Here is a 25,880-nt window from a genome sequence, read left to right as displayed (position 1 = left end):
CCCGGCACATTTTCTGACAAGAGCGTTTTGATGTGTGTGGGGTAGGGTTAAGCGACACCAAATTGGAAGCCATGTCTTGGGACCACTTTTTGACAGAAGATTTGTTGCTGGCTAGGCAAAGTTGTTGAACACAGCTGCTTTTGCTGCAGCTCTGTAAGTAGAGACACCCCTGTGAATTTTAAGCTTCGCTGCTGTTTCTGCTCTCATTAATGATCTCTTTGTAGGCCTGGCCATTACAAGAACTGTATGCCCATTATAAACAAAAAGAAGAGAAATGCCAACCTGAATCAGTGTCTGCTCTTTGCATCCTCCTAGCAAAAAAAGATATCAGCTTTCTTAGCCCTCTGAGTATAGAGAAGCTGAACAATATTGTTTGTTTTCTGCTGTTTGCTCCTTGCTCAGCTGTGTCAGGATTTTAGTGTAATTTACATTGTTTTCTAAAATATTAATGCTTTCTGTTCCTCTTAGCCTTTCCACAGTTCTAGCTTGTCTCAGCAGACACAACAAAGATGTCTTTTGGCACATCATAGAGAAGTACCACAAAGCCTATTTAAAACTACATTTTTCTTTTCTTTAAATATCCAGTTAACGTTCCAGGGTGTCTGCTTCCTTTTCAAGTCTAAAAATGATGAATCTCTCAGGTCATTTATACAAAGGCTGTAGCTATGAACCACCCTTCCCCCCAAATAAAGGAGAAACCTGTTTTTTTGAAGACATCTACCTTAAAGGGCAGCATTTTACATATTTTGCTGCCATAGCAGCTGCTTACAGTACAACTGGAGCATCACGCCTAGGCAGTACTGGAGTTTTTCCAGATGGACAGAATTGTAGGCAATAGAGCACAGGCTTACTGAGGTTGGGCTGGGGGTAGGCAGTCACATCTGGTCCAGAAAGATAAGTGCAGTAGAAAATTGCCTTTTTTGGCTAGCTGGATCACCTCATCTGATTCTGTTTGCTCAGGAGGTAATCCCTACAGGATATTTTCCATTGTTTTCCCCCCCCCCCCCTCCATCCTGGAGAAAAGCTTGAGGAGACAGAAGGAGAGGCAGAAAATGCTTATCTGCCATTTTGTTGAAAGGTGCAAAAATAAACTAAAGCCATCACTTAAGAACAGCCAGTTTTCACACTTGCCAAGAAGTGTTTTATTACCACTTTCACTAGTGGTGCTAAATGGTTATCTTTGCCTACCTCCAGGTAAAGGACATCCAACGCATTCTCATTGCAAGCCTTGCTGGTCAGCAATGAGCAACTTTCCTAGGGCAGGCACTGATGTGGTGAGTCTTTCTTCCCACCTGAATTCCACCAGCAATTAAAGGCTTTCTGCTGGGGAAGTAGGCACTCCATACATGTGGCAGGAGAAGAAGAAAATTTCAGGCTAGCTCAGACTTTATCTTGTATTTGCTTTGGTGAAATACCTTGTAGTTTTGAGCTAGATGTTGAAAACAAGGTTAATTTTTCCTTTTGTTCCTTACCTTTCTCTATTCCCCCCCCGACCCCCCCCCCCCCCCCCCCCCCCGTTTATAATTACTGTCTGTCTCAATTTTATTCCTTCTATTCCTTCTTCACTGTGCTCAGAGGAGTGATAGCTTCTTCAAGGAAAGGAATGCAGGTTTCATCTCTTCCACAGATTGCAGTCTTCCAGAGCTAAGGCATATTAAGAAGTCTATAGTCCTGTTGAGCATGAGCACCAGGATGATAGTGCATGAGCACAATCTCTCACGTGGTTTCGTTGAAATGAGTTGGCTGTAGCAATTCAACGTTTATCTCCTGACCACCAGAGTGGTTGCAGATTTGGTTACTACTCTCACTTCAGTAAAAGTCACTTAATCAAGGGCTAATACCTTGGATTTGGTTTAAGTCCTAAAGCCTGAATTCCATCATTCTTGGGAAAATTCCTTAATTTCTGGAGAACGTCTATTAGTGAAGAGGTTGCCAGCTGTTGTTAAGAATTTATCTGCATGTAGGGGAGGAGCTAAACTTATAAAGTTTGGTCTTAATGATGTTTTTTAGATCCTAAATATCTTTAAAAAAATCTGTCTCTGTACATCTGGAAGAATAGCTTAATTCTTTAAACACAGAATTATGTTCAAGTTCTTTTGTGAATACTGATATGATGGGGAAGTCCTATTGGGCATCTCTCTAAAAGGCACTTTGTCTGAAGTAGCTATTATTTTTTTTTTTAATACAGATTTTTCAAAAAAAGAGATTAATCCACCTAATAAATGTTTCCCCATTTTCACAGCACTTGGTTTCTACCTGATATGACTGGATTAAAACCATTCTTCATACAGGATCAGTAATGAGCCAAGTGCACCCTTCCAGAACACCAAATAGATGACTGTTACCCCATGATTATTCACAAATTGGCAACCTTCATTTGGCGACCTGGTGTCACTGTAAATTAATCATGGTAGCAAAGTAGTATCTGGGGAGTGTAATAACCACAAGTGACCTTGGTATAATGCCTCTCTCAGGAGAAAGCCTAGCTTTCATTTTCTGTGATCTCAGGTTTGTAACTTTTCCCCTGTAAAAGCATCATCAAAAGGTGATGTGTAAAATGAAACATGGGGCATAATGTCTATCTGGCAATTCAAAGTTTCTAACTCTATACCACCACAGGATCTGATCAAAAAACAGCAGCAATTTCCTTTCTCAACAGTAGCTAACACCATGCTGTCGTCTTACTTGTAGTATTGATGTCTAGGAAAACAGGAGGTGGCTAAATTTCCTTTTTTTCTATCATGGGCTTTTGTCATATTCTCTGGAGTTCAAAATGTAGCTCCTCATATAGCACAGGCAGGCTTATGACGTGACACAGTGAACACTAAAAGTTGCATGCATATTGGCTAGATTTTGCCACCCTTGTTCCTGTGAACTAGCATTTCATATCAGATATTAATCAGTATGATCAAGAAAACTTTTATGTTTTTTCTTTATGCTGCAGTAAATGTCCTTGTTCACCAGCCAAGAGGTGATTTTGCATCTAAAGCTAGTTATCTTCAATAATATTTTCATTATGATTTTGTATACAGGCCAAGGCATTCTGTGGTAGCTCTCTGATTTATTATTATTCTCTCCACCTGAAGCATTTATTGACTACTGTTAATAGACTATGACTATACATTTTCTCTGTGAATGGGTATGAAATAGAAACTGGACAGGGGAGCAGTGGCTGGCCCTGCTAAAACTGTATTTTCAGGTGATGCTTTGTAGCTGTGATTCCACATCCAGTGAAATATCTGTGTTAAATTAATCAAGGAGATTATCAGCAGAGAATAGTTTTTCTCAGCGGCTCCAGAACATTAATCTCAGAAGGGGTCATGAAAATAACCAGACTTCTCGTACAATAAATACTGCAAAAGGAAGGTGAAAAACTACATGCATAAAATGCACCTCCGTAACTCCCAACAAATGTGGAAGTTGTGCCAGATCCTTCAGTGCAGGAGCATAAGATGGCTGCAAAGTGTTGGCCAGACATGCTACAAACATTAGTGTTGGTCATGGAAACCAGGAGGGATATTAGCAGGTTTGACTGCTCTTTTGTAGAAGGAGTAGCGTGTATCTCTTATTAATGCATGTATCCTGATGTGACTCATGGCATCCAGCTGGAAGGCCTAGAAACTCCGCCTAGAAACTCCATTTAACTTCTGCAGCACACTGGCCTGGGGTCATATTTTACAAAGCCCACTGACAAGAAGATATATAATAGAGGAAGATAAAAAAAAGTTTTTATTCTCTCTTCATGCTGTTCCTTTGTGATGAGTCCTGTAATAGCCAGATGCTCCTCCTAGCTGTCTTTCTTAGAGTCCCCATTTCTCTGGATCTGGGACTTAGGAACTAGGGGATTTCTCTGGATCTGGGACTTAGGAACGGAGCAGTGACTTGTGCTTTTGGACAGATTTGTTCACATGTGTCTCAAAGTGGGTTCAATGGGCTAGCAGCATCCCAAACAGCCCTCTGCTCTTGTCTGCAGAACAAATTCTTTTGGGCATTATGTAGTAAGGCTAGGAAGAAGGGCATGTGTTCAGTGCAAAACCTCCCCCTGTAAAGCGTACTCTTTATAAAAATGATTAGATTATGGGGTTGGTGCAATCTATGTATCTGCCCCATCCACCCATCCACGCAAAATGGCATTTAACAGGTTTGTGAGTTTTTTCCTATGTTGTCTTATTTTTCCTGAGTTTTTATACTTTATGTTCTTGTCTTACTTTTTTTTTCTTTTGGTTGTTGCTATTGGCTCATTTTTGTATTCTGGCTTCATATGTGTCATCAGGTAAAAGGAAAATAAAGATTCCAGTCCCCGAGTATCACTGCTCTCCAGATTGAGCAGTCATCAGACACTCAAACCTCTCTACTCCTCCTGTATTCCCAAGAACACAGGCTACTGCTGCAGACCTGAAACCTGACTGCCCGTGACGTGGTCCTTGAGCCAATTTCTCTCTCTCTCAGCAGGGATAATCAGATCCTCTTCTCTGTCAGCTGATGAATCCACACTGGGACCTTTGGAGACACCTGCTCATCTGCCAGCTCCAGCCTTGCCACAGCCAGAGCCAAGCAAACTTCAAAATTAAAACTCACAAAAAATTAATCACAAACAATGGCAGATGACCACAGTATCTCTGATGAAGTAACATAAGGTCAAGCCTTCTACACAAGATAAGTAGGAGTTACATTTTTCTCTGCTAGCTATTTTTCAAGTTGTTTCTTTTTTCCCCCCTCAGCAAATAGCCCTAAGCTTTGCCAGCCAATAGCAAATAGAGCTGAAATTCCAATTTCTGTTTCATCCCAGTATGATATCCCGAGAGTGCAATTGCTTCACAAGCTGTCAGTCCCAACACAGGGATGCTAAATGGAGCTAAAGAGCTCTTTGAAATCTCAGTATAAATTATCCTTCTGGAGCTGAACCAATGAACATTTTCTGTGTTCACATGCTGACATGCTGTGCACATTTACCCTGACTCACACTCTGGCTTTAATGGCATCTTGACAATAAGTAATCTCGGCTACAAGCTGTGTGTGGACAATTACTTGTTCTCCCCATTTCCATTGCACTCTTATAAGGAGTTTTGTGAAATACCCTCAGTTTCACGATTGCTTCAGGCCAAATAGGGATTTGGACCGGTGTGGTGGAGAGGGGTCCACCTCACCTTGCCTTGGTGTGGCCGTTCCAGCAGTCTTCCTCGATTGATGGACCCGCTGTCACTCGCTCATCCTTGCAGATTGTGTAGGGTAATGTTGACCAGAACTTTTTAGAGAGCTTTAGCTTTTCTTTAATGTCTGTTACCTGATTAAGAGACAATGAGAGGGAAAACAGGTTAACAACATCAGCCATGCTAACTGTCACATTAAATAATAGGTTGTTTAATTCCATGATGGTGATGATGGTGAAGGTTAAAAGGGCTGAAGGTGCTAAAATTTAAATCCTTGTATTTACAAGCAAGGCACTCAGCATTTAGGTCCAGAGAGTACAAATAATCAAAGTCACCTTTTTCCACAGGCAAGACATTAATAAAAGCGTGTTACATCGTGCTCTTTCTAGTCTCCATTTGTCTAAGGTTTTCTAAATATACATCTTTCTAAGAATTAATATGCCTCACAGTGTGCTGAATGTAAATTCAGTTAAACAGTGTACATCAGATAAAATATCTCGCCCACCAACTTGGTCATGTCTTAGATAAATATTATATTTAGAGCTACATGCAAAGGTTCTGAAAAAAAGGTGCAGTGCTGAGCTGATGTTGAACTGATTTAAGATATGCAGGCTGAATACACTGCAGTACATTTGGATCTCAGCAACAGGAAGAAGTATGTGTATATACATGCCTGCAGAGACTATATCCATCTTTGCTTAGGTGTAAATATCTATAGCTGGATACAGACTTCAGGTTCAAGAAATGTTGGGGCAGTATCAAAACAGTTTCTTTACGTTATAAAGTCCTTGAACAATAATTTAATCTGGCATGATTCAGGCAGCAAGTAGGAACAAACCGAATTTCCAGCATCAACTTAATAAATAAATGCTGTGGCTAAAATGTTATCAGTTCTTGTTTTGCGTCTGGTGTACTAGAGTGGAAAAATATACAAGAATAGATAGAAAACACAACAAAGAACTGACTACAAAGGATGAATGGTGCCACTGTTGTTCTTATGGAAACAGATGCATTTCACATTAAGTTGTAATAGGATTTAGGGGAGCTTGTTGAATAGCCTTTAAAGGAAATCACCGAGCTTTATTCTTTAAAAAAACAAGAAATAAAAGCTCTCCATTCTTCCATTCAGTTTTGAGATTGGCTTTTAGGTTGTTGAGGTACAATACTGTACTCGGCTATTTATCTCTTTTATCTTTTGTTCTGAAGGCATGATAGCTCTCTGAGCAAATGGCCCACGCTGCTTTGCCATGCTTAAACTCTGTGGAATGTCACTCTATAAACCAGGAGACAGAAACAGCCAAGGATGTTATTTCAGAAGCACTGTCTGCATTTTCATCTGCAAGAAATAAGTAGGACAGTATTTGGCTGCATGGGTTGTTGACAGCGTTTCTTGCCATGATAGACACCTTATAAATCTCCTCCGCACCCCTTGCCAAGCCCCCTAGTTGCTTTGTTTTCATATGAGATACTAGCAACATTTGCAAGCCTTTAAAGTCTCAACAGGGCCCTGTCAAGCCAAAAATTCAATTCCAGTTTGCAAACTGTGGGCAAGCCTTCAGCAGAAGTGGAGACGGTCTTGGCATACCTGCCCTTTCTGATGTCTTTGGTCCGTAGGGCCAGGGTCTTTGGGCAGTCAACAGCCCTCTTCTTCCCCACAGAGGATAAAACACCCAAGGTCCCTACTGGTGCAACTAACCAGCATGAGCAACTCAGTTAAACCGCCCAGTATTCATGGAGAGGTATGTAAACTCCCGTTAGGCCACAATGCAGTAAATCAGATAAAGAAATCCTATAGAAAATATAGGGAGAAACATTTATAGGAAGGAGGATCCGTCCAGATGAGCTTGGGGAGCACAAGAGTCAAAGGGACAGATTTTCTTATTTATTGCTTGTGCCAGGGTAACTATTTACACAAGCAATCTTACTGCTATCAGTGCTGAGTAATTAGTTTTCAGAGCTTTGTTGCTAGCTGGAAGTTATTTTAAGCTATTTAAAACTCAGATGTTTAGAGTTATATTCAGATTTCTACCATAATCAAATTAAAGCTGGTGCTCTAGGACTTGGAGACTTCTGTTTTGAACCACAAGTGAGTCAACACCCATTGGAAAGTTAGTTCCTCCTGTGGCCCTTGAGAGGGCTGTAATTTGGAGTAGAAACTTTGTATTTTCATAGAAGTCAGCAAAAGAACAGAGAGAGGTTCTCACAGGTCACATGTTGCACACACTCTCCAGATATCTCCTGAAAATCCAATGAGGGCTCCTGTTCCCCAGTCACTTCTGAAGGTATTAAATGATGTTTACATACTTTGTATCTGTAGTGCATATAGACAACAAGTCATTAAATTTCCTAACGATATTTTTTTTATTGGTGTTACAGAAGTACACCTGGTGAAGTAAGATGGTATTACTTTACCCAGGGTTGTTGGTAAATGACAGCTAATTAAATCCCACAGACATCCTCCTGAGGCGTCATTCCCATTTTAGAGCGGGGTGGGGGTGGGGGGAAAGAGACATTTACATGACTTACAAAAAGCAGCAACAGCAAATACCACTACAGTTTAGGGAAAGGTTACCATTTGCAGCCCTCTCTAGATGCCTCCAATTCAGGTGCATTTTGACCCTTTTTATCCCCCTCAGATATTTCCCTTCATAGCTATCCCTGCCTCCCCACTGCATTATTTCACCATCCAGTTTTAAACAAGCTGTGGACTCAGCCTACAAAGTCTTGCTCTTTCCCACTGTGTGACTGGACCTCTGTTAACCCTCTCAGCTTTTGGCAACGTAGTTTACACATCTACCTCAACAGCTCCTTGAACCTCACCCTGAAACTGGTTTTCTGGAAGTGCAGTGTGGTTTCTGATGGCCTTGAAGAGGAATTATGAGCACTGGTTGATTCACCTCCTCTTTCAGGGAGTAGCCTGATGGCTGCGTTCACTTCTGCATGATGAACGTTCAGGCAGGCAAGGACTTTGGAGTACTTTTATTGTAACTGTAAATGCAGGATAGAATTAGGTGATGTAATGCCCGCCATGACATGTAAAACTTTTGCCTGTGGGTTTCAGTGACTTCACTTCTGGGATCTCCTCAAGCATGACCACAGAAAGCCTCTTATCAGTCCCCACGGTTACGCATGTTCCTCCATACATCGTTTTGATCACCACCAGCATTTAAAAAACATGTAACAGATACACAGTCCCTTGAAAACAAGATCAAAGCCACTAAGGATTCAGTTAACATTGCTTGCTTGTGATTTAGGAAGTTAGACTACTATATGCCCCTAGTGACCTGTGGCCTTGTAAATGATTCCTTGGTATTTCCTATTCGTTGAATTAAAGATTAACTTTCAAGCTCAGTTAGTCTTCTGTGGAAACATTTGAACATGAGGCATATGCAATTTTGATATTTTATGTATTTCCTTTCTCTTTCTCTAGCAGAGATTTATTCGGATGAAGACAGTTGGATCTCTTTCACTGTAGTTAGCCTGACTTTCCCTAGCTATCTTCCTGATGTTGCCCTGATATTATATTGAGCTGCTTTTTTTTAGCTGCTTTGAAGCTACTAAATTTGTTTTGAATTGCAATACTTTCTCATAAGAAAAAAGAAATAGCACAAGCCATACAAAGAAGTTACATTTTTGATTTATTGGGGGATATATAGAAATGGATATTAAAATAGCCTGGCCTTGATCTATAATTGCTAACAGAAGAAAGGCATTACTGTGTAGGTGAGAAAAAGTTAAACATTTGCATCATTGCCAAAGAGAAATTCATACCCGTATAGTTATGTACCCTATATTGAGAAATACAGTTAATTTCTTATTACTGCCACTGACTTCTTATGTGACTGAGTCAGTCATGTATGTTATTTAAATCCTCAGCAGAACTTGGAACAGCACCCATGAGCTCAGTTCCAGTCCTGCCAGCATGAGCTCGGTTATAAGCAGGTAAATAAAGCTAACCAATGTTTCTGTCTTCTTTTCTTACCTTCCTCTTCAAAGTAATGATGCAAGCTAAAAAGCAAGCCCATTGTTTTAACAGGGATCAGACTTTAGCATTCCTTATATTAATTCAGGACATCTGGATAAATTGAAAGACTCACCAGAATAATTTAAAAAAAACATTGAAAATTCCATGCAAAACTAAAACTGAGATGCCTACATTCTATAATGCATGGAAGATCCCAGAAAGACACTTGCTTGTGAAGTTGGTAGCCACCTGTCCATGGAATCCACTTTGGTTTAATTTCTGATGGAAATGTGCTTCTTTGGAAGTGGTATAATGTGCACTTAGAAGCAGTGGGGGCCAAAAAGCAAATTTTAAAGGTAAGTGCCCTAAAATAATTTTAAAAAAGTAAATTCTCTTTTTTTCATCCTCCTTCTCTGCCAAGTCTACCTCATAGTCCTTCCAGATTGATCCCCACAAATATAATCCCTACTCTCACAAATAGAGGAATATTGGAAGATGCTAAAATAGTGTCAAGAGTTGGCGGAATGCATACAAAACTGACCCAGGTTCCATGCAATAAATGAAATAAAATAATATGGAGTCTTGATTGTGTTAAGAAGAAACGGCTATCATTAACCTCCTTCCTGATGTTTTCAAATTGCATTTTTTCTTGTTTATTCTGCAGTTTGGGAGGATTTTCCTTTTGAAATGCAAGCAGAATATTCAGCTTTCCTTTCCATTAATACCTTCTCCCTGGGGATGCTCAGAAACGCCTCAGTGCAAAGTCCCATTGCCATTTAAGCCTTTATGCCCTGGAAAAACGTGCAAATGTTTCTGGCTGCTGACCGGACATTGCTTCTCTGGTATACCAGGGTGCCGTGCTGGATGGCGTACTGTAGATCTGTATGTGGCAGTGCAGCCCCTTGGAAGATGTTTCAAGTGGATGTTTGCGATGAGGTGTAATTTCAGGGACTTCAGGCCAGGTATGTAAAGTGTATCAGTGTGTTGCACCTACAGAACAGCTACAGACAGTGAGTAGGAAGAGGCCTGGGATTTTGCCTTAGAGAACAGATGTGAAAGTAGCTATCACAAGCCATGTTTGTGTCTGTGTAGTTTCTTTAGACACATACTCCTTTACCCTTTTATTCACAAGCAATATTTAACTGATGTCATTCCTTCATGCTATGTTACTTCCATGTGAAAAAAACAAGTTTTCTACTGTCTGCTGCTTGCTTTCCCCTAGATGTGCCTAACATACCCAGCCACACATTTGGCACCTCTGCAGTTTTTGTTAAGAATGATGTAGACCTTGTATAGCAAGCAGCTTGATAACAGATCTATGGATATGGTGCTTGACTACCTGAGCCCCGTGTGGGATTGTGAAAAGCATGCCCTTCATCACGGGCACGGCCAGGCGGGAAGAACAAACAGACCATCATGGTCTGATTTCTGTTATGGCATACCAGCAGAAAACCGCGCCAGACTTTCATACATCCATCAGTATTTATGCCCATTAGGAATTCAATCTGAAAGCATTCTAAGACAAATGGCCAACGATTTGTTTAAAAGGACTAGGTCAGCAAACACATATTATATAGTGTTTCTAACTGGTTGTTATGTTAATGTCTCTGCTACATGTGGGTGTCACAGTCAAGGCATGAATCGTGTCACAAGCAGGTTAGTATAGGACAGCTGGGTATTTGACACACAGTTTTCCTTGTAAACTGAGCTTAATGAAAAGCAATTAACCTGGACCCCTAAGTTTTAGGGGCTGCCTCTTGAGAAAGACGTGTCTCCTGTATGTCCTTTGCTACACCTGCCATCTTCATATAGATGTCTCAGAGGCACTAGGCACATACGTGTAAGGATCTGGACTGGGCTTCCTCTACCTAGCCAGGTGTTTGAGTTTAGCTAAAGAGGATCTCTCTCTCAGAGGCTTTTTAAAGGCATTTTCATTTCTCCACTGACATAGGGAGTTTAGGCGCATACTTTTGTTTAGAACAGCTCATTAGGTGCCCAAATTTTCAATGCACATTAGGTACCCCAGAGAGGGCGACCTGCTTTGATTCGGAACAAGTGAAGCAGAACTTTATTTGCTCTACATGGAGATTATTTTTTCATACATTATACATTTCCACACTTTCTCACAAAATAAATTTAAATGCCAAGCTGCTTCCAAACCACCACGTGCTTGATCGTGGGTTATTTTTCAGCCTTTTAAAAAGCGAAGGGCACAGATTCAGCAGGATTTGAGCATCGCATCACATTGGCTCAGCTGCGGGGAGCACCCTGGATCTGGGGGTTCCTCGAGATGGCAGTGTTGCTCAGCCTTTGCGCTGCTGCCAGCCCCGCGTTGCACACCCGCAGTTTCCCAGAGAATAAGACCGTAGATTGTTCCGCTGAATATAAAACTGACAACCCTGTTATTTTAAACTCGAAAGTGACAGGCTGTTATTTTAATGAGGTCTGCCAGTGCCAAGGTTAACCAAAGCTTTATTTTTCCTACAAAACGTTAAGGCTGCGGTTTTAAAAAGGGGGCTGTGAAATTTTACGGTTATTGATACTTTCTCAGCACAGATAAGTTCTGAGAATTTCACCCAGGCCTTCTTGCACAACAAATGCTTTTTGGTTTTCTGCCCTTCTCTCTCTCTCTCTTTTTTTTTAAATTTGACTTTGTGACTTTAAATGGTCCGGAGCTCTACCAATAACTGCCTGCTCATGATTCATGTTTCTCCACAGAAAAGCAGATGACAGCTCTTCTAATCAAGAACTAACGCTGAATCCCAGTTATAAAGCACAAATGGGCGCTTGGGTAATTTGTGAAATAAAACAAATGAGCTAGGCGACTTTCCAAAGCAAGACTCTTCTCACCAGAGTATTTTAAAGCGAAATGAAAGGATTTTTTGCTGTCATTGTCTCTAAGGCCTATGCACATCTTTGACAAGAAAAAAGTTAAGGCCTTTAATAACAGTAAAGCATGACTATTAGCCCTACTGAATTCTCAGACTAACTGATATAGAACTTTAGAGAGTTAGGTTAGATTCAGCTCCCATATAATACTCCTACACTTATGTATCTACATTCACAGTACAGACCATAGTAACCCAGCACTGACTCACTTAAGTTTCTAGTGCCACTGGAGATGCCTGCAAGCGTCCTGGGCAAGTCTCCTATAGGTTGTGAGTTTTATGTGTGACGGCCCAGTGTGCTGTCCTGGATGACCTAGTTGCATTTTGTTTCATTCAGCTCTGATCTGAAATAGGCATTTTAAAGCAATCCAGGTTGTCTACTGCATGTTTTTTTAAGGAAAATGATTTACAGGTCTGTATGAATGCTGACATGTACTTGCAGAAGTCTCCTTGCCATCCATGGCCTGGCAATGCTTGTGCCATATCGCATGTTAGCTGGCTCCAGGGGCAGGTGCCAATCAAATGAAGACTTTTTTTTTTTTTAAATAAAAACACTGACATTATTGCTTACAGGCAGGTAGAACCCGACACCAAACTCTTCCCACATTCAACATTCATTTTGGCTGGGGAGAGAGGAAAGGGAGGAGTCTGTCAAATGGTGGAGCAACCTGGGCTAAACTTCTTTCCGTAAATGTGCCCATTTACCCTCACAGTTGCTCTTGGCTTGATTTGCACAACCAGTCTGCCTCCTTAAGTAGGTGTGTCAGGCCAAGTTCATTGCACTTGGCTCCTCAGTAAATAAAAATATTGCTTTTGGAAAGTGGAAGCTACTGGAAATATCAGCACCCTGAAATGGAAATCTGAAGGAACTTGAAGCAGCTTTCCCCTTTCCTGTAATACCTGGAAGCAGTGCTAAAAAGCTGGTCTATAAATCTGATTCAAGTAAATTCAAAGCACTTGGAGGAATCAGCTTTTTATTGCAGATAAGTATAAAAGTAGCACCAGAAATATGCTGGAATCTAAAAGATAAAATGCCAGAGGCTTTTCTGTGGCAAGACTTAGCTATTAAGTGGTGATTCTTTGTGAACAGTCCTTCATCCTTCTAAGCAAAAATGCTAATCGTTAATGTAAACAGTTACTGATAGAGTATTTCAAGCTTATACAGACTTTCTTTTGTCCTGGAAATGTTCATCTGGTACCAGTAGTGAAGTGGCTGTTTCTTCTCTTAAAACTCAAGGGTTTACAGGGAACTGCATGTGTTATAACTGAGAAGTAGTTCGAGCCTCCCAACAGCTGTGAGAAGTGTATGATTTCTAAGGGCAGCAAGAGGTGGGATGCGTCCTTTCATAACAGAGCAAGAAGGATAATTGTACTTCATATGCGAAGCAGCCTTATATTTAAGATCATTTCTTCTAGTGGTTACTCCTTGACATAGCTCCATTGCCTTCCAAACTGAAGAAGCTCTCAGTGGACTCTCGACACCTTGAAATAACTCAAGATTCAGCAATAAGCTGATGGCTACCTTGGCAGCAACTGCTGGGCTTCAGGCCTTCTTCTCCATCAACCATGTGTGGCACATCCAGCTGCTTCCCCAGAGCAGGCAGGGCCATGGAGAAAAGGCCACGCCAAGGTGGCCAAAACCACACAAAGCCAAGAAATACCTGAAGCCAGAGCATGCAAAGGAGAGTTTTGATGAAGGATCCACCTTATGATTTTGAAATTCCTGTACACTGTCATAAAATACTTGAGATGTCTTCCACACAACATCAAAAACCAGCACAGTTGTCCCTATGGACTTCAGGGATCTTTTGTCCATTTTTCAGAGCCCAACAGCCTCTTGAGGGAATTTGTGTGTAAAGGCACCTGCTTCCATGACTGGCGTTCTAGGCTGCAGGGTGATTAATTAGGTAGTTAGTCAGACTACAGTGCCTTTCTCGGGCCGTTAAACCCTAATTTTGAGATTACTGGAAACCCGTCCCCTCCTTTTCCGTGCGCGCCGCCCCACGCGCGGAAGGCGGGCAGGGCCCTTCCCGCCGCAGCCCCGGGCCGCCGCCGGCCCCTCGGCGGGCTGGCTGGGCTGGGCCCACGGAGGCGCTCCTCGGGGGCCGGGCAGGCACCGAGCCGTCCCGCCCCGCTCCCCGAGCGGTTCTGCGGGCTCGTCGGCAGGTGTCGGCCTCCGCTCCGCCTTCACAAGGGAAGGGAAAGGGGCGAAAGGCGGCCATGAGCTAAGGCCGGGCGGGAGGCAGGGTGGCGGGGCAGCTGGCAGCGGGCGCCATGGCGGCGCTCAGGCCCCCCCATCCCAGGGGCACGTCGGGCCCCGCAGCCTCAGCCCCAGGGAGGGCGGCAGCGAAGAGGAAGAAGTGCGTCTCATCGCATTATAACCCCAAACTTGCAGCCACACGGGCGGGCTCCTGTGCCCTCCAGAGTTAATGCTTGGTGGGTTTTCGCCTCCTCTGGTGCTTCTGGTTGCCAGTCATTCACTTAACTGAAACTAGAGCTTGATTTCAATGGCCTGGATATTTGCATTCTGGATTATTTTAATCCAAATATACAAATCTCCACTATTACAAGATATCTACATCGGGAAAGAATGAAAAGCCAGTGTAGAGGCTTTGTGGAATTGCATGTGCTGACTGTGGTGATGTGGGTTTCTGTATTTATTTTTTGCCAAATGTGCTTTCCAGACCCCCCAAGGAAGATGTACAATTCCAGAGTTGCTTCAGAGGTGAGAGAGGATTCAACGCACTGATATTATTATGCACAAATATAATTTGTTAAAACATTTAAGTCCAAAATGAAAGTCACAAACGATTTAGAATGAAAACAATAATATTTTCACAGTCAGAAAGGTTTATCAAAGGACATTTCTGGCAAGGCAAGCAGGCTTGGCAGGAAAAGCGCTGATCAGGAAAACAGTCAGAGCCAGAGAGAGCCTTGTACTGTAAATCTACTGTGTCAATATAGTAATGACTTTCATTGCCTTCCTGCTGAGGAGAGGGTGGGTTATCCTTTGCTGATGTGGAGTGCACTCTCATGTCCTTCCATGATAGGGTTAAATACTCCATTTATTGAATCCTAACAGAACAACTGCACAAAGCTTCCTCAGGGACTCTGGCAGACTTAGGCAGGAGACACAGAAATTGGGTATGGGTCCAGCTACTGCTAGTGCTTAAGGATCACTCTAAAAGAGGGAGACAATTTAAATCCAGTTTGAGGTACAGCAAAGTAAAGAGGTTTTCTTGTAAGTTTTTTCTCCTAAAGCAGCAAAAGTCTAATGACTGGGTGGAAATTAATGAACTTAGATATTCTTGCAAGATTGGTGTTCGGTCTAATCCTTGGTCAGGAAATGGACACCTAGTTTTCAGTTCACTTTGAAGCTAAAAGTGCTAGCATATGCATGCATCTGGACTCTGGAGTCTGAGCCTCATGTCTCATTGAGCAGCATGATTTCAAGGTGCACTGCTCACCTCTGCCATAAATTCAATACACTCTGCAAGACCATTTGTGGAATCTAATCTGGACAATTTAAAGAGCAAACACTGATGGAGAAATTTTGTATAGATAACAATGTGCACAGCAGCAAGTACTTGAGGCATACTGTGTGAATTCGAATGAGAAAGTACCTGTCCCAAAGAGTTTTCATTCCAGATAGAAAAGGGGAGAGCAGAAAGGGATACCCCTGTATTATATATATCTCTGAGGTAAGTAATTATATGTAAAGAAGAATACTTGAAATCAAATAGGGAGTCAGTGGGTAAGCCAAACATTACTCCTAAATCTCTACCACCTTCTTTATAATGAAAAGTCTGTTTTCCCTCCTTGGCTGTTGCTTTAGGTAATAAGCTTCCCCACTCCTCCAAGAATGTCTGCCTAATAGTCATGACAATATAGCACAGTTAAGCTATATTTAAGTCAAGCAGGTAAACACAACATACAACTAGACTTGGTGTTGCTGCTTGAGTGTTTATTGTGGCTGTTGGGCAGGCTTTGTAGGTTGCTATCCATCTCCCTTCCACTGCAAGCATGCTTCTAGCATGTGGGCACTCTGTGTCATCACACTGCTGAGGGGGGACCCACTGCTTTCTGGATGCTGCCAAGTGTAGAGGCCCGAGTTAGGCAGCTCTGTGTGTAAAGTTGATTTTGTCTCTCAAGAATGATGGCAAGCACCAGCCAAGGGTCAGATGGGAGGACAAGCAAGACAAATCTGGTATTAGCTGGAGGAGAAGCTGTGGCTGCTCCTCCTGATGGTCTGGGAAAGGGAAGGCAGCTCTGGCTGCTGCCCCGCATGTACTGGGCAGTGACAGCAGCGACTTCAAGCTTGCCTTCTGCAACAGGCACAGGTGACAACAGGCACTGAACATCTAGCTGTGCTTGCCCCTTCCCCTTACCTTTAGTGCTAATGCAAGAGGCCCCTGAATCACAAGGGCTATAGAGGGAGCGTAAGCTGCATAGCTCTGCGGTGACGAGGATGCTGTCACCGGGATATGTGTGGCCCAGATGGGGTGTGGGAAGAAGGTGCTCTGCATCTTCTGCTGCAGGCCGTGAGGGCAGGGTTGGGTGGTGAAAGCAGAGCTACAGGACTTGAGGCAGTCAAGCTGCAATAGATAGCTAGGGAGTCACTTCACATAGAACAGTAAGATATTCTCATCTCATTCTTTTCTCAAAGCCCAGGCAATCCCCTGCCTGCTCTTCACAGCTGTCTGTGAGCACAAACAGGTATAACTGAGTGTTACCTGCTGCAGAGCTGCCTATAGCTGGCAGGCAGCATCCTGCCAGTTACCCCTCTTGATGGAAGCGAGTAGCTGGACAGAAGGTCGATGCTTGCTTCTTGTGCATAGGTGGCTTAAAAGCAACCTAGCCTCTGTGCCAGCACCCTCAGGATTGAGGCGGCCACACTATTTGTCTCTTTTTCGAAGTGCCTTCCCCACCTTAGCCTGCTGCTGCATTTCAGCAAGGATTCATGCAAGGCCACGCCAGGCGTTCAGTGAGAACAAGCTGTGGTCCTGTGGTCGTGTCTGTCATAAAGATAATGACATTGTAAAAGTAACAAGTGCTGCAGTTTATTTGCCTCCAAAATCTAGAAGCATTAGAATTCATGTTTTGGGGGATTTAGTAATAGCCACAAAAGGCTGGAAAAATTTTATTTGTTTTACCATAATAGTGAAGACTGTAGATTTTAAGAAAAGCAGTTTCACAAGACATGGGGTGAAAAATCTAGAAAATTTACATTGTTGTCTATAAAAACTAAACCCAGACTTCTTTACAGTGTAGAAAAATCTCAAAATAGAAAAAATACAGCCTCACGAAGGGTAGTGTCACAAATAAGCTAAAGATAATAATAGAAGAATTCACATTTTCTGTCTATTTTTGCTATAAAAACAGTGATATTTTCCAGTCAGGAGCTCTTCACGAGACAGAAGAGATTACCCTCACAGAGTCAAAGCTACCATTGATGCTGAATGCATAAAATATAGGCCACTGCCTGAAGTATATTTTCAGCAGCATCCCATAAGGATCTTGAACTTCACAGATCTTTCATTTTTCATCCTTTTAATTGGAGTGTTTCAAGAATGTAATTTGAAAAGCCTGGGATTTGGTGACATGGCATATAAAAGAACCAGGAATGTAACAGCACAGAGTGGAAGGGTCCTACACTCCTCACCCCCACCTCCCCCCTCCAGGAGTCGATATGGGTATGTGAAGAAATACCAAAACCTGCCATCTCTGAATTACCTGTGAGAGGAAAGGCACAATGCTGACAGAAAAGAAATACCATTTTTGGCAAGGGAGTGGGAAAATATCCCTCCTAAAGTCTTTTCCTCCGAAGGGCTCAGCGCAATTTGAGAAGTTAAACTAAAAAGGAAAATTATGAGGACTCACCTGAAGTATAAACTCACTTAATTGTTCTAGCCATCAAATTCTTCAGCAGCAGTAATTATGCTATAATTTATAACATATTTTTTAGTCACTGCAAATTTACTTCAGTACTTCCCTGAAAATTCCCTGACAGTAATTTATGCAGGCCAAAGTCATACTCTGCCAAATGTGTCTCAGGCTATCTTACTTCATCTGTCCATCAAAGCCAATAACAGTAGACACAGGGAATTTTTTGGAAAAAAAAAAGTTAAAAAAAAAAGAGTTGAACACGAGTCTTTTACAATGAGTGGGATAATGCTTGGGATAGAAAAAAAAAAGATGAGAATGGGTTTCAGACAGACTGTTCTGCTGCTGTTCACTGCTCTTACATCTTTGCGCTCAAGAACAGCAGGTTCCTAGAGGCGACCTGGTGTTTGTGGAGGAAAGACAGCCAATATACAGTTGCTCTTAAATGTACAAGTGCTCAGAGAGGGGTGGCTTGAAAAAAATTAAAAGTCCTGTGGAAACAGCCCAGCACTATTTTTTGTTTATTTAATTCCTACATGAAATGGAAGAAGGAACATGAAACAAATACAGTGTGGAAGGGGAAAAAAAAAAAAGGATAATTATAGTGATTAGCTTGCCTTTTATTCTGCACTGTTAACTTCTTGGTGTTGTGTAAAAAGATTGCTACAAGGAGGAGCAAGAAGCTGGAGCAGTATAGAATCCTAAGCAAAACACTGTGATGATTGCTCATTCATTTGGCATTCCTCTTCTCCCTTAGTCAGCATTCTGAATGGCAACAGTGTCCTGTGATGATATTTGTGAGTAACAGCCTGACCTACTGATCATTTGCCAGTAGAACCAACAGTTGTTATCTGCTCTGCCCTAAATGCCAAGCAAGTAGTTACATTCACCCTAGTTCACATCTTCAGCCACAAATGGGCACAAAAGAGGAGCGGTCATGCACATTGATCATATGAATTCAGCAGCTATGGGGAGGGGTGATGAAGTTCCGTTTTTTTTTTTTGTCGCAGCAGTAATAACTTGCCATGAAATACAATGCAAAATTAATTACTTCTCATTTCATTGGGTTCTTTTCTTCTTTTCTTTTTTTTTTTTTTTTTTTTTTTTTTTAAGAAAAATAAAATCTCTCTTCCCTTTTCTTCTTCCTTTGTGCAGAACAGAATCTCCCTCTTCAGCTGTCTCAGAATTGGCTCTGTCTATCCTGCATGGTTAGGGTATGTTGAGGTTGTGGTCCAGCATGCTAACCATTTCCCCTGGTAATGGTAGCTCTAGCTTTGGTCTGCAAACAGTTGCAGGGGAGCTCACGCTGCTGGGTGAGACAGAATAGCCTCCCATGCTCTGTGAGTCTGGAGGACAGTCTCCTGCACCATGGCCAAGCACAAGAGATGGGGAACAAGTACAGATTCCACCACTGCTCTTCAGCCAGTGGGTGCTGTCTGTTACTTGTACCCAGCCAGCTGTGTGTGCTCCCCCTGTCCCCGTGAGATGTTAAAGGTTAGCTCAATACCTGACTCTCAGTGAGCTCATTAAGCCACACAAGTTGGGAGGCGATTTAAGAGACTCTTCCTTAGCACCTCCAAGCTATGAGCGGGCCAATGTAACCACAGCTGTGGGGCAGGAGATTAGTTGGGTCAAAACTCAGAGTGCATATAGGGCTAAGCCAAGCATGCAATGTAGATGTGGGCTTAGGTCATTCTATATATGTACATAGATATATATCCCCCTACACTTAACTGCTGCTGTGTGCCATGGTGTATCCTGCAACCCCATGTCATCTAAATCAGGTACTACTGGAGTCTTTATAACCAGATTTCCTTTCCCAGAAACCAGGGCTTACACACGTTTTGGATGGTGTAAACTTGAGTCTTGACAGTTCTGGAGCTGTGATGCCAGCCAGAGGAGTTATTCCAGCCTGAGCATCCAGAGCAGCTAGAAGTTGTCATCTAGCCTTTGCCGGTGAAGACTAAGTCGAGCAACTAACTCACTTTTAGATATATCAAGTCAGCATGTAAGAGGTTAAACATACTAAAAGAAGTTTCAAGCAACTTTCCCTAGAAACTAATGTTGCCTGTAGTCATAGAGCAGATGCACTTCTTTGGAGCAGCTATAAATCCTAGGAGTACCCTAATAAATACACTACACATTCATTGGAACAATGTGCCCCATGGATTTTAACTGCATCTTATCACTTTTCCCTGAAAATAATTATCACACCTATTAGAGGCTATATTTGGGATTTTTAGTCTTATGCATACATCTGCTTTCCTCTCTCTAGACAGATATTCTGCCATGAAGGACATGTGCATTGGCAGCCTGATTTTCTCCCCAAAGAACAGAAATAAGCCTGTGACTATGCACTGGGGCACTGGTTACAGCCTAAATCAAGGTGCCCTTGAATACAGCTTGCAGATACAGGCACTGAAATTCCTACTTTTAAACAGTTTGAGAGGTAGCACAATCCTTTGTGCACAAAATAATTTTTTTAAGTGTCTCTTCTCATATCAGTCCATTGGATGATCATGCTGTATTAATAAAAAAGCAGTGGAACAAGAATTTCAGAGCAGTGTAATCTTGGTGGTATTTCTGTTAACTGGTTTTCCAAAACACCACAGTTGTCACAGTTGCTGCTTTGGAATAACTTTCTGAAAAATACCTTCACTACAAAACAAAGCCAAATGAAACCTCTATAATTGAATGTTTTTTAAAGGCCCGACAGGTTAGATTCAGTGATGCTGCCTAAGCTGGATTCAGATTCTAGTGACAGTTTGTAGGTGATTTAATTTTTCCTTCAAAATCAGACAACAGGCAGGTATCCGTGCTAGGATCTTGTTCTCTGAAATTCAAAAGGAATTCAGTAGGTAAAAAGCACCAAAAAAATCCCAGAAAACCAGGCTGAATAACCCCCCCTAAGGAAGCACAGATTTATGAAAAATCTACAGAGTATTCTTACCAGAAAGTGAAACAAGAGTTTATAATAATGGGGAGGTGGCAAAAAATGCACAGGGACAGGTCAAGTGAGCCCAACTGGCAAACTGAAAATAAATTCAGTTACAGAAAGACATGCCTGATAGGAATAGAACTAAAGTTTCCTTATAACAAATGTACAATGGATACATGCAGTCCTATACAATGAATAACAAAATTCTTTTGTGCAGACTAAGTTCACAGCATGCTGAAGTGACTCCTCACATTCCAAACACCAAGAGCTGGTCTTGCTCAAACATGGTGAGAGGTAACCTGCATTACAGCTCTGACCAACCTTTTTTTCAAATTCAAACAGAATTTTGCCAATACTTGGAGCAGATAGCTCTGGTTATCATCCTTAGGGACAGCAAGCTGACCTACTTTCTCTTAGCAGATGAATGATTTCTAGGTGTTTACCTCAGCAAAGAAAAAGTACTACTGAAAAAAATAATCATCCATACTTGGGGACTAAAGCATCTAGAAAATCCAGGAGATATTACCTCATAGCTTGTGTAAAAACTCACAATGCAGACTGAAGTCCTGCAGACATCTGTGGATGAGCTGCTTCACATGCAAAAGTAATGATATTGTGAAAGCCACAAATACTCAGGTTTGCCGACGGGAGCTTGCAGTACAGTACTCACAAAATGATCTGTGTATCCACTTGCAAAAAGAAAACGTGTTTATGAACAGCAAAGCCATATGAAAGCACGGCTCCTCTACCAACAGCAATATTCATGAAGTGTATTTGAGCTGATATGGAAATACATCATATATAAATTAACTATGATTTTCAATGTTTTAAATTTTAAAAATAACAGCAAATGTAAGGCATATTCCCTCCTCCTGCCCGAAGAGGTCAAAACAAAAGTGCTAATGTCTTTCTAAGGAGCTTTGTTTTGTTTATCTAGAATCTAGATAAACAGCAGACACAGCTGAGAGTCAGCATAACTTTGGTGCAAGAAACTTAAATCAGAACTGATATTAAATCAATGTCCTGATAATTTCCTTCCCCAGAGCCCCTTCACTCCCTACAACCGGAAAGCCACTGAAACTTGAAGTAGTAGTGCATTGCAGTACTGACGTGGATTAGCTTTATTGTAACCAGGACCAGATTTTAGCCAGTATTAAGTGCTTAATTCTTACTGAGTCTCGTTTTTGGGGGCATGCATTATCCAGAGACCATCTGCTCTGTGTGGGATGTAGGTTATGTCGATGAATATACTGATCTTGTATGTCTTAGGCACATTGAACATGATGCTTTGTATGGTGTGCTAAGGGAGCTGCATGTGAAGTTCCAGGAAGACTGAGCAGAATGTCTCATCCAAGTCCTTTTGTCTAAGCTGGACACAGTCATTTCATTCTAGCACAAAATAATATCAAATTTTCAAGCGCACTCACATTTATATTTCTCCTATATTTGAAAAGTTATAAATATATTTGTAAATGCATAAATTTTTAACCCTAGCATCAATAATACTAGCTACTAGACACTGAAGGTAGATCTGCATTGCTAAATAAAAGCAGGAGAAGGCTCACAGCAGGCAATGCACACGAGACCACATGTTTGTGATACCCTCTGCCCTTTGCAGGTCTCTAATGCTGCCCTGGCAGGCTTTGCCTTCTCTTGCAGAACCATATACCTGCTTGACATGTTCCAGGGCACATGATGTATATGCTCAGTTTCATGCTACCGCATTGATGGACTGCGGCACAGCTCTCATATTATTTCAGATTGAACTGGAAATGCACACACACAAAGTATTTTCTAAGACTGCAGCAACTCAATGTGAGACCCATAGGAGATCCAAGACGAAGTGGTGTGGTCTGTGGATGGAGGCAGTTTGCTTCTGTGGCAACTAGTCCTCAGCAATGCGAACAAGGCACAGTTTACATCATATAGCCTTAAGATGCCAGGATCATATCCTAGCCATCTTCCTGTTTAGTGGTATCAATGTACCTGTATAGGCCAGTTGGCATTTCCAATACATACAGACTCCTTTGCCTAACTTGATGGATATGGTCCACTTGCCCAGATGTAGGCTGCCATTGATGTTGGAGATGCCCTGGAGAACCCTACCTGGCTCTCAGATGTTTCAGAAGGATGCATGCCTGCTATCATGCTGAAGCACTGCTGTGACATGTGTCTTGTGTTGCATGTGATAATTCTGTGCAGATGCCTCACATAATCTACATAATTTCAAATGGCAGTAGGTACCATATCTAGGCAAACGCATTGAGCTCTGACAGGTAAAAAATTAGGTGCATATAAAATGCTAGAACAACCCCTTGTAATTCAAAGAAGAATTGAACCTATGTATCTCATGCTTATCTTACATTGATGAACAGCATCTGGGAGGTGCTTCTCTTCCAGTAACTTAGACAAGATGGTTGGCTGGGTACAGACCACAGATGGGCATACTTAGGAGAGCTGTATCAGTGGGCAGCCATGAAGTTCAGAGAGTTAGAAATTGTAAATGGTGCAAAAATCATGCTTACTTAAGGCAAAATTGGATGAAAATTTAATTGCTGGTATATTTTAAATTGAAAGGGCTAGTGGTAGGAAAAAAAATATCTGTGAACTGAATGTATTTATTATTTTTCTTTGTGCTTTGGGGGTTCACACTTAGACCAGAACTAGTTCAAAGCTGTGACTTCATCTTCTGAGTGCCTACTGAATCTTCCTTGTGACTCTCACCCAAGACTTAACAAAATGAATAGAAATTTTCCTATTGACTTCACTGGACTTTAATATTAGGCTTTAGATTTTCTTTTCTATATACAGTTTGATTTGTGAACATTATACCCAGGTTTGTTTTAAGAGGGTATCTGAGTTAGTCTGTTATGTCCACACTTACACTCTTTGAAGGAATGAGCAGATGCTTCCTGCAAAATCACTGGAACAGTCTGGGTGCTCAGACCTGCTGAAAAACAAGGCCACTTGCTGGAAAAGATCAGTATGGTGTTATTAGCCTAATTGTGGGCTCTAGTAAAGGAACATTGTGTACTTATTCTGTACTTTGTGTTTACCTGGGACAAGAGGTTTTTAGTTTGTGCACTGTGATTCCAAACTCAGCTAACATCACTCAGAAAAGACAGTCCAATCTAGCTGAAAAGGTTTCAAGTATACAGACAAAAAAAAGATGTTTGCTATATCTTATCATGGCTGTAGTTTCATCGTCTTCAGTGAAACTACTGTTCCAAGCAACATAGCAATCGGAGAAGTTACTGCGTCATTAGAGGCAGCCATGAAAGAGACCACACATCTGGTGTCACTGCTATGAAACAGCAGGCTGTCCTTATTACAGAAAGCCATTTATAGTTCAAAGCTCCTCACGGAGGGTTAAATGCTTTAAATACTTATGAGTGATACATAATAGCAGAATCAATAATAATCTAAATGACCTCGTCTTAGTGTTCCTCAAAACTGAAGGCATTCCAAAATAACACGTACCATAAAATTACAGTTTGTCAAAAATGGATGATATAATTTTTATGCTACACGTCTGTATCTTTTCTACCTATCATTAGTTCTAATGGAATAAGCAACACTGATGATGCATTCACAATTTAGTAACATACTTCAGCTTCCCTCCAAGCCCAAACAAATAAGAAACTTTATAGGCAAGATTTAGTATCCTTTAATTACAACACTGAAACAATCGGTGTTCTACTGATAAAAAGTAAGACTGCTGTTGACAGTCAAAGGAGGACTTGCCATGTGAGACTGAAAGTTTGTTTACCCAGGGATGTGAAAGAAAAAGACCTTCAGTGGAGAAGAAAAATTGCCTGAATCCCCTGAGGTGAGACTCACCAGGAAAGAGGCACTGGTTCAAAGACAGGAACAATCTCTGTTTCAGGGTTCATGTTGCCTCTGAAAGTCTCCATTGAAACTCAGCATTCAGATTTGTCTCTCTTGCTGTACTGTATTTTTCCATACTCCATCTGAAAGGGGAGGTATTAATGTATGTGTAATCTACTTCCAAGGATTGCCTATGTGCTCAAACCATCAGTTCTTACATCAAATGCAAACAAAGCTGTTGGCACAGAGACCAACAATCAATGTACAGTGGTAAACTGAAATGAGGGGAAGTCACCTCAGTGACCCACTAACTACCTGGGAGGGTTATGAGATTTCTGATCACTGCACTTCACAGCCAGAGTCGGTCATGCTCCCACACTTTGCCCTAAGACATTTTGATGTTTTTCCTGCATGGTACCGTATTCAGCCAGGAGGATGTTCTTGTGCTGGGATGGACAGCAGGTGATGGATAAGGCCCTTTCTAGGAAGGTGGGAGGTTGGAGTCTCTTCAGCCAGAGAAAGTAGCTAAACCCAGACTTTCCATGTGCTGATGAATGCTGTGACAATGAGCTGTGTCACACTTGATGTTCATTTTGGAAGGCAACCTCTGCGCAGAGGCTCAAGGTGTTAGCTGTGCTGAACATACATACATATATAATTCAGTCTATATGTGGACATGCTTCCTGGTACTGATGAGAAAAGTACTGAACATGTCAAGAAAGTAAAGTTCTAAAATGCTAGCCTGACCTAAGCAGTGACTGGTGATCTCTAGGTTAGTGGCTCCTAAACCCTTTTGGCCAACAAAGCACTGCTAACTTTTGAATTTTCCCTGGAGTAGCTTTGCTTCCTTAGAAACACTTTACTGAAAACACTATAAATAGCACTGTTTTATATGTTTCCAAGACCAAGTCAGCAGACTGTTGGTTAAGTTCTGGCATTTGTTTTGCATCTTACAATGAGGCACAAAACTGTCCCCAGATATGATAGAAGTAGCACTAATGCCTGACTCAAAGATTTGGGTTCAGCTCTGGGCTCATTCAATGCATCCATTCTCTTTGCATCTAGCCTTAAAAGACCCGATCCAAAATTCATGGACTGCAGTGGGATGATTGCTGTTAACACTGAGCCATGTCCTGATGAAGAGAGACACATAGCCCAAAATGTCATGCAAATTTGTATCACTTGTGTTTCCACTGAACAGTATAAATGAGTCAAAATACAAAAAGGAT

At 41.7% G+C, this 25,880-nt stretch overlaps 1 protein-coding gene across 1 annotated transcript in view; it reads right to left on the bottom strand.

Moving 5' to 3' along the window:
• GPC6 (glypican 6) overlaps positions 1 to 25,880 on the bottom strand; it is a 773,218-nt gene that overhangs the window by 8,568 nt on the left and 738,770 nt on the right. The window contains exon 7 of the mRNA XM_055702939.1: positions 5,148 to 5,284. Coding sequence (XP_055558914.1) covers positions 5,148 to 5,284 — 137 coding nt within the window. The remainder of the gene's footprint in view (positions 1 to 5,147; positions 5,285 to 25,880) is intronic.

Source organism: Falco cherrug, chromosome 2 (genome assembly GCF_023634085.1).
Source record: "Falco cherrug isolate bFalChe1 chromosome 2, bFalChe1.pri, whole genome shotgun sequence".
NCBI classification, from domain to species: domain Eukaryota; kingdom Metazoa; phylum Chordata; class Aves; order Falconiformes; family Falconidae; genus Falco; species Falco cherrug.
Note: the sequence above shows the minus strand (reverse complement) of the source record. Positions and strands in the feature narration are given on the sequence as shown.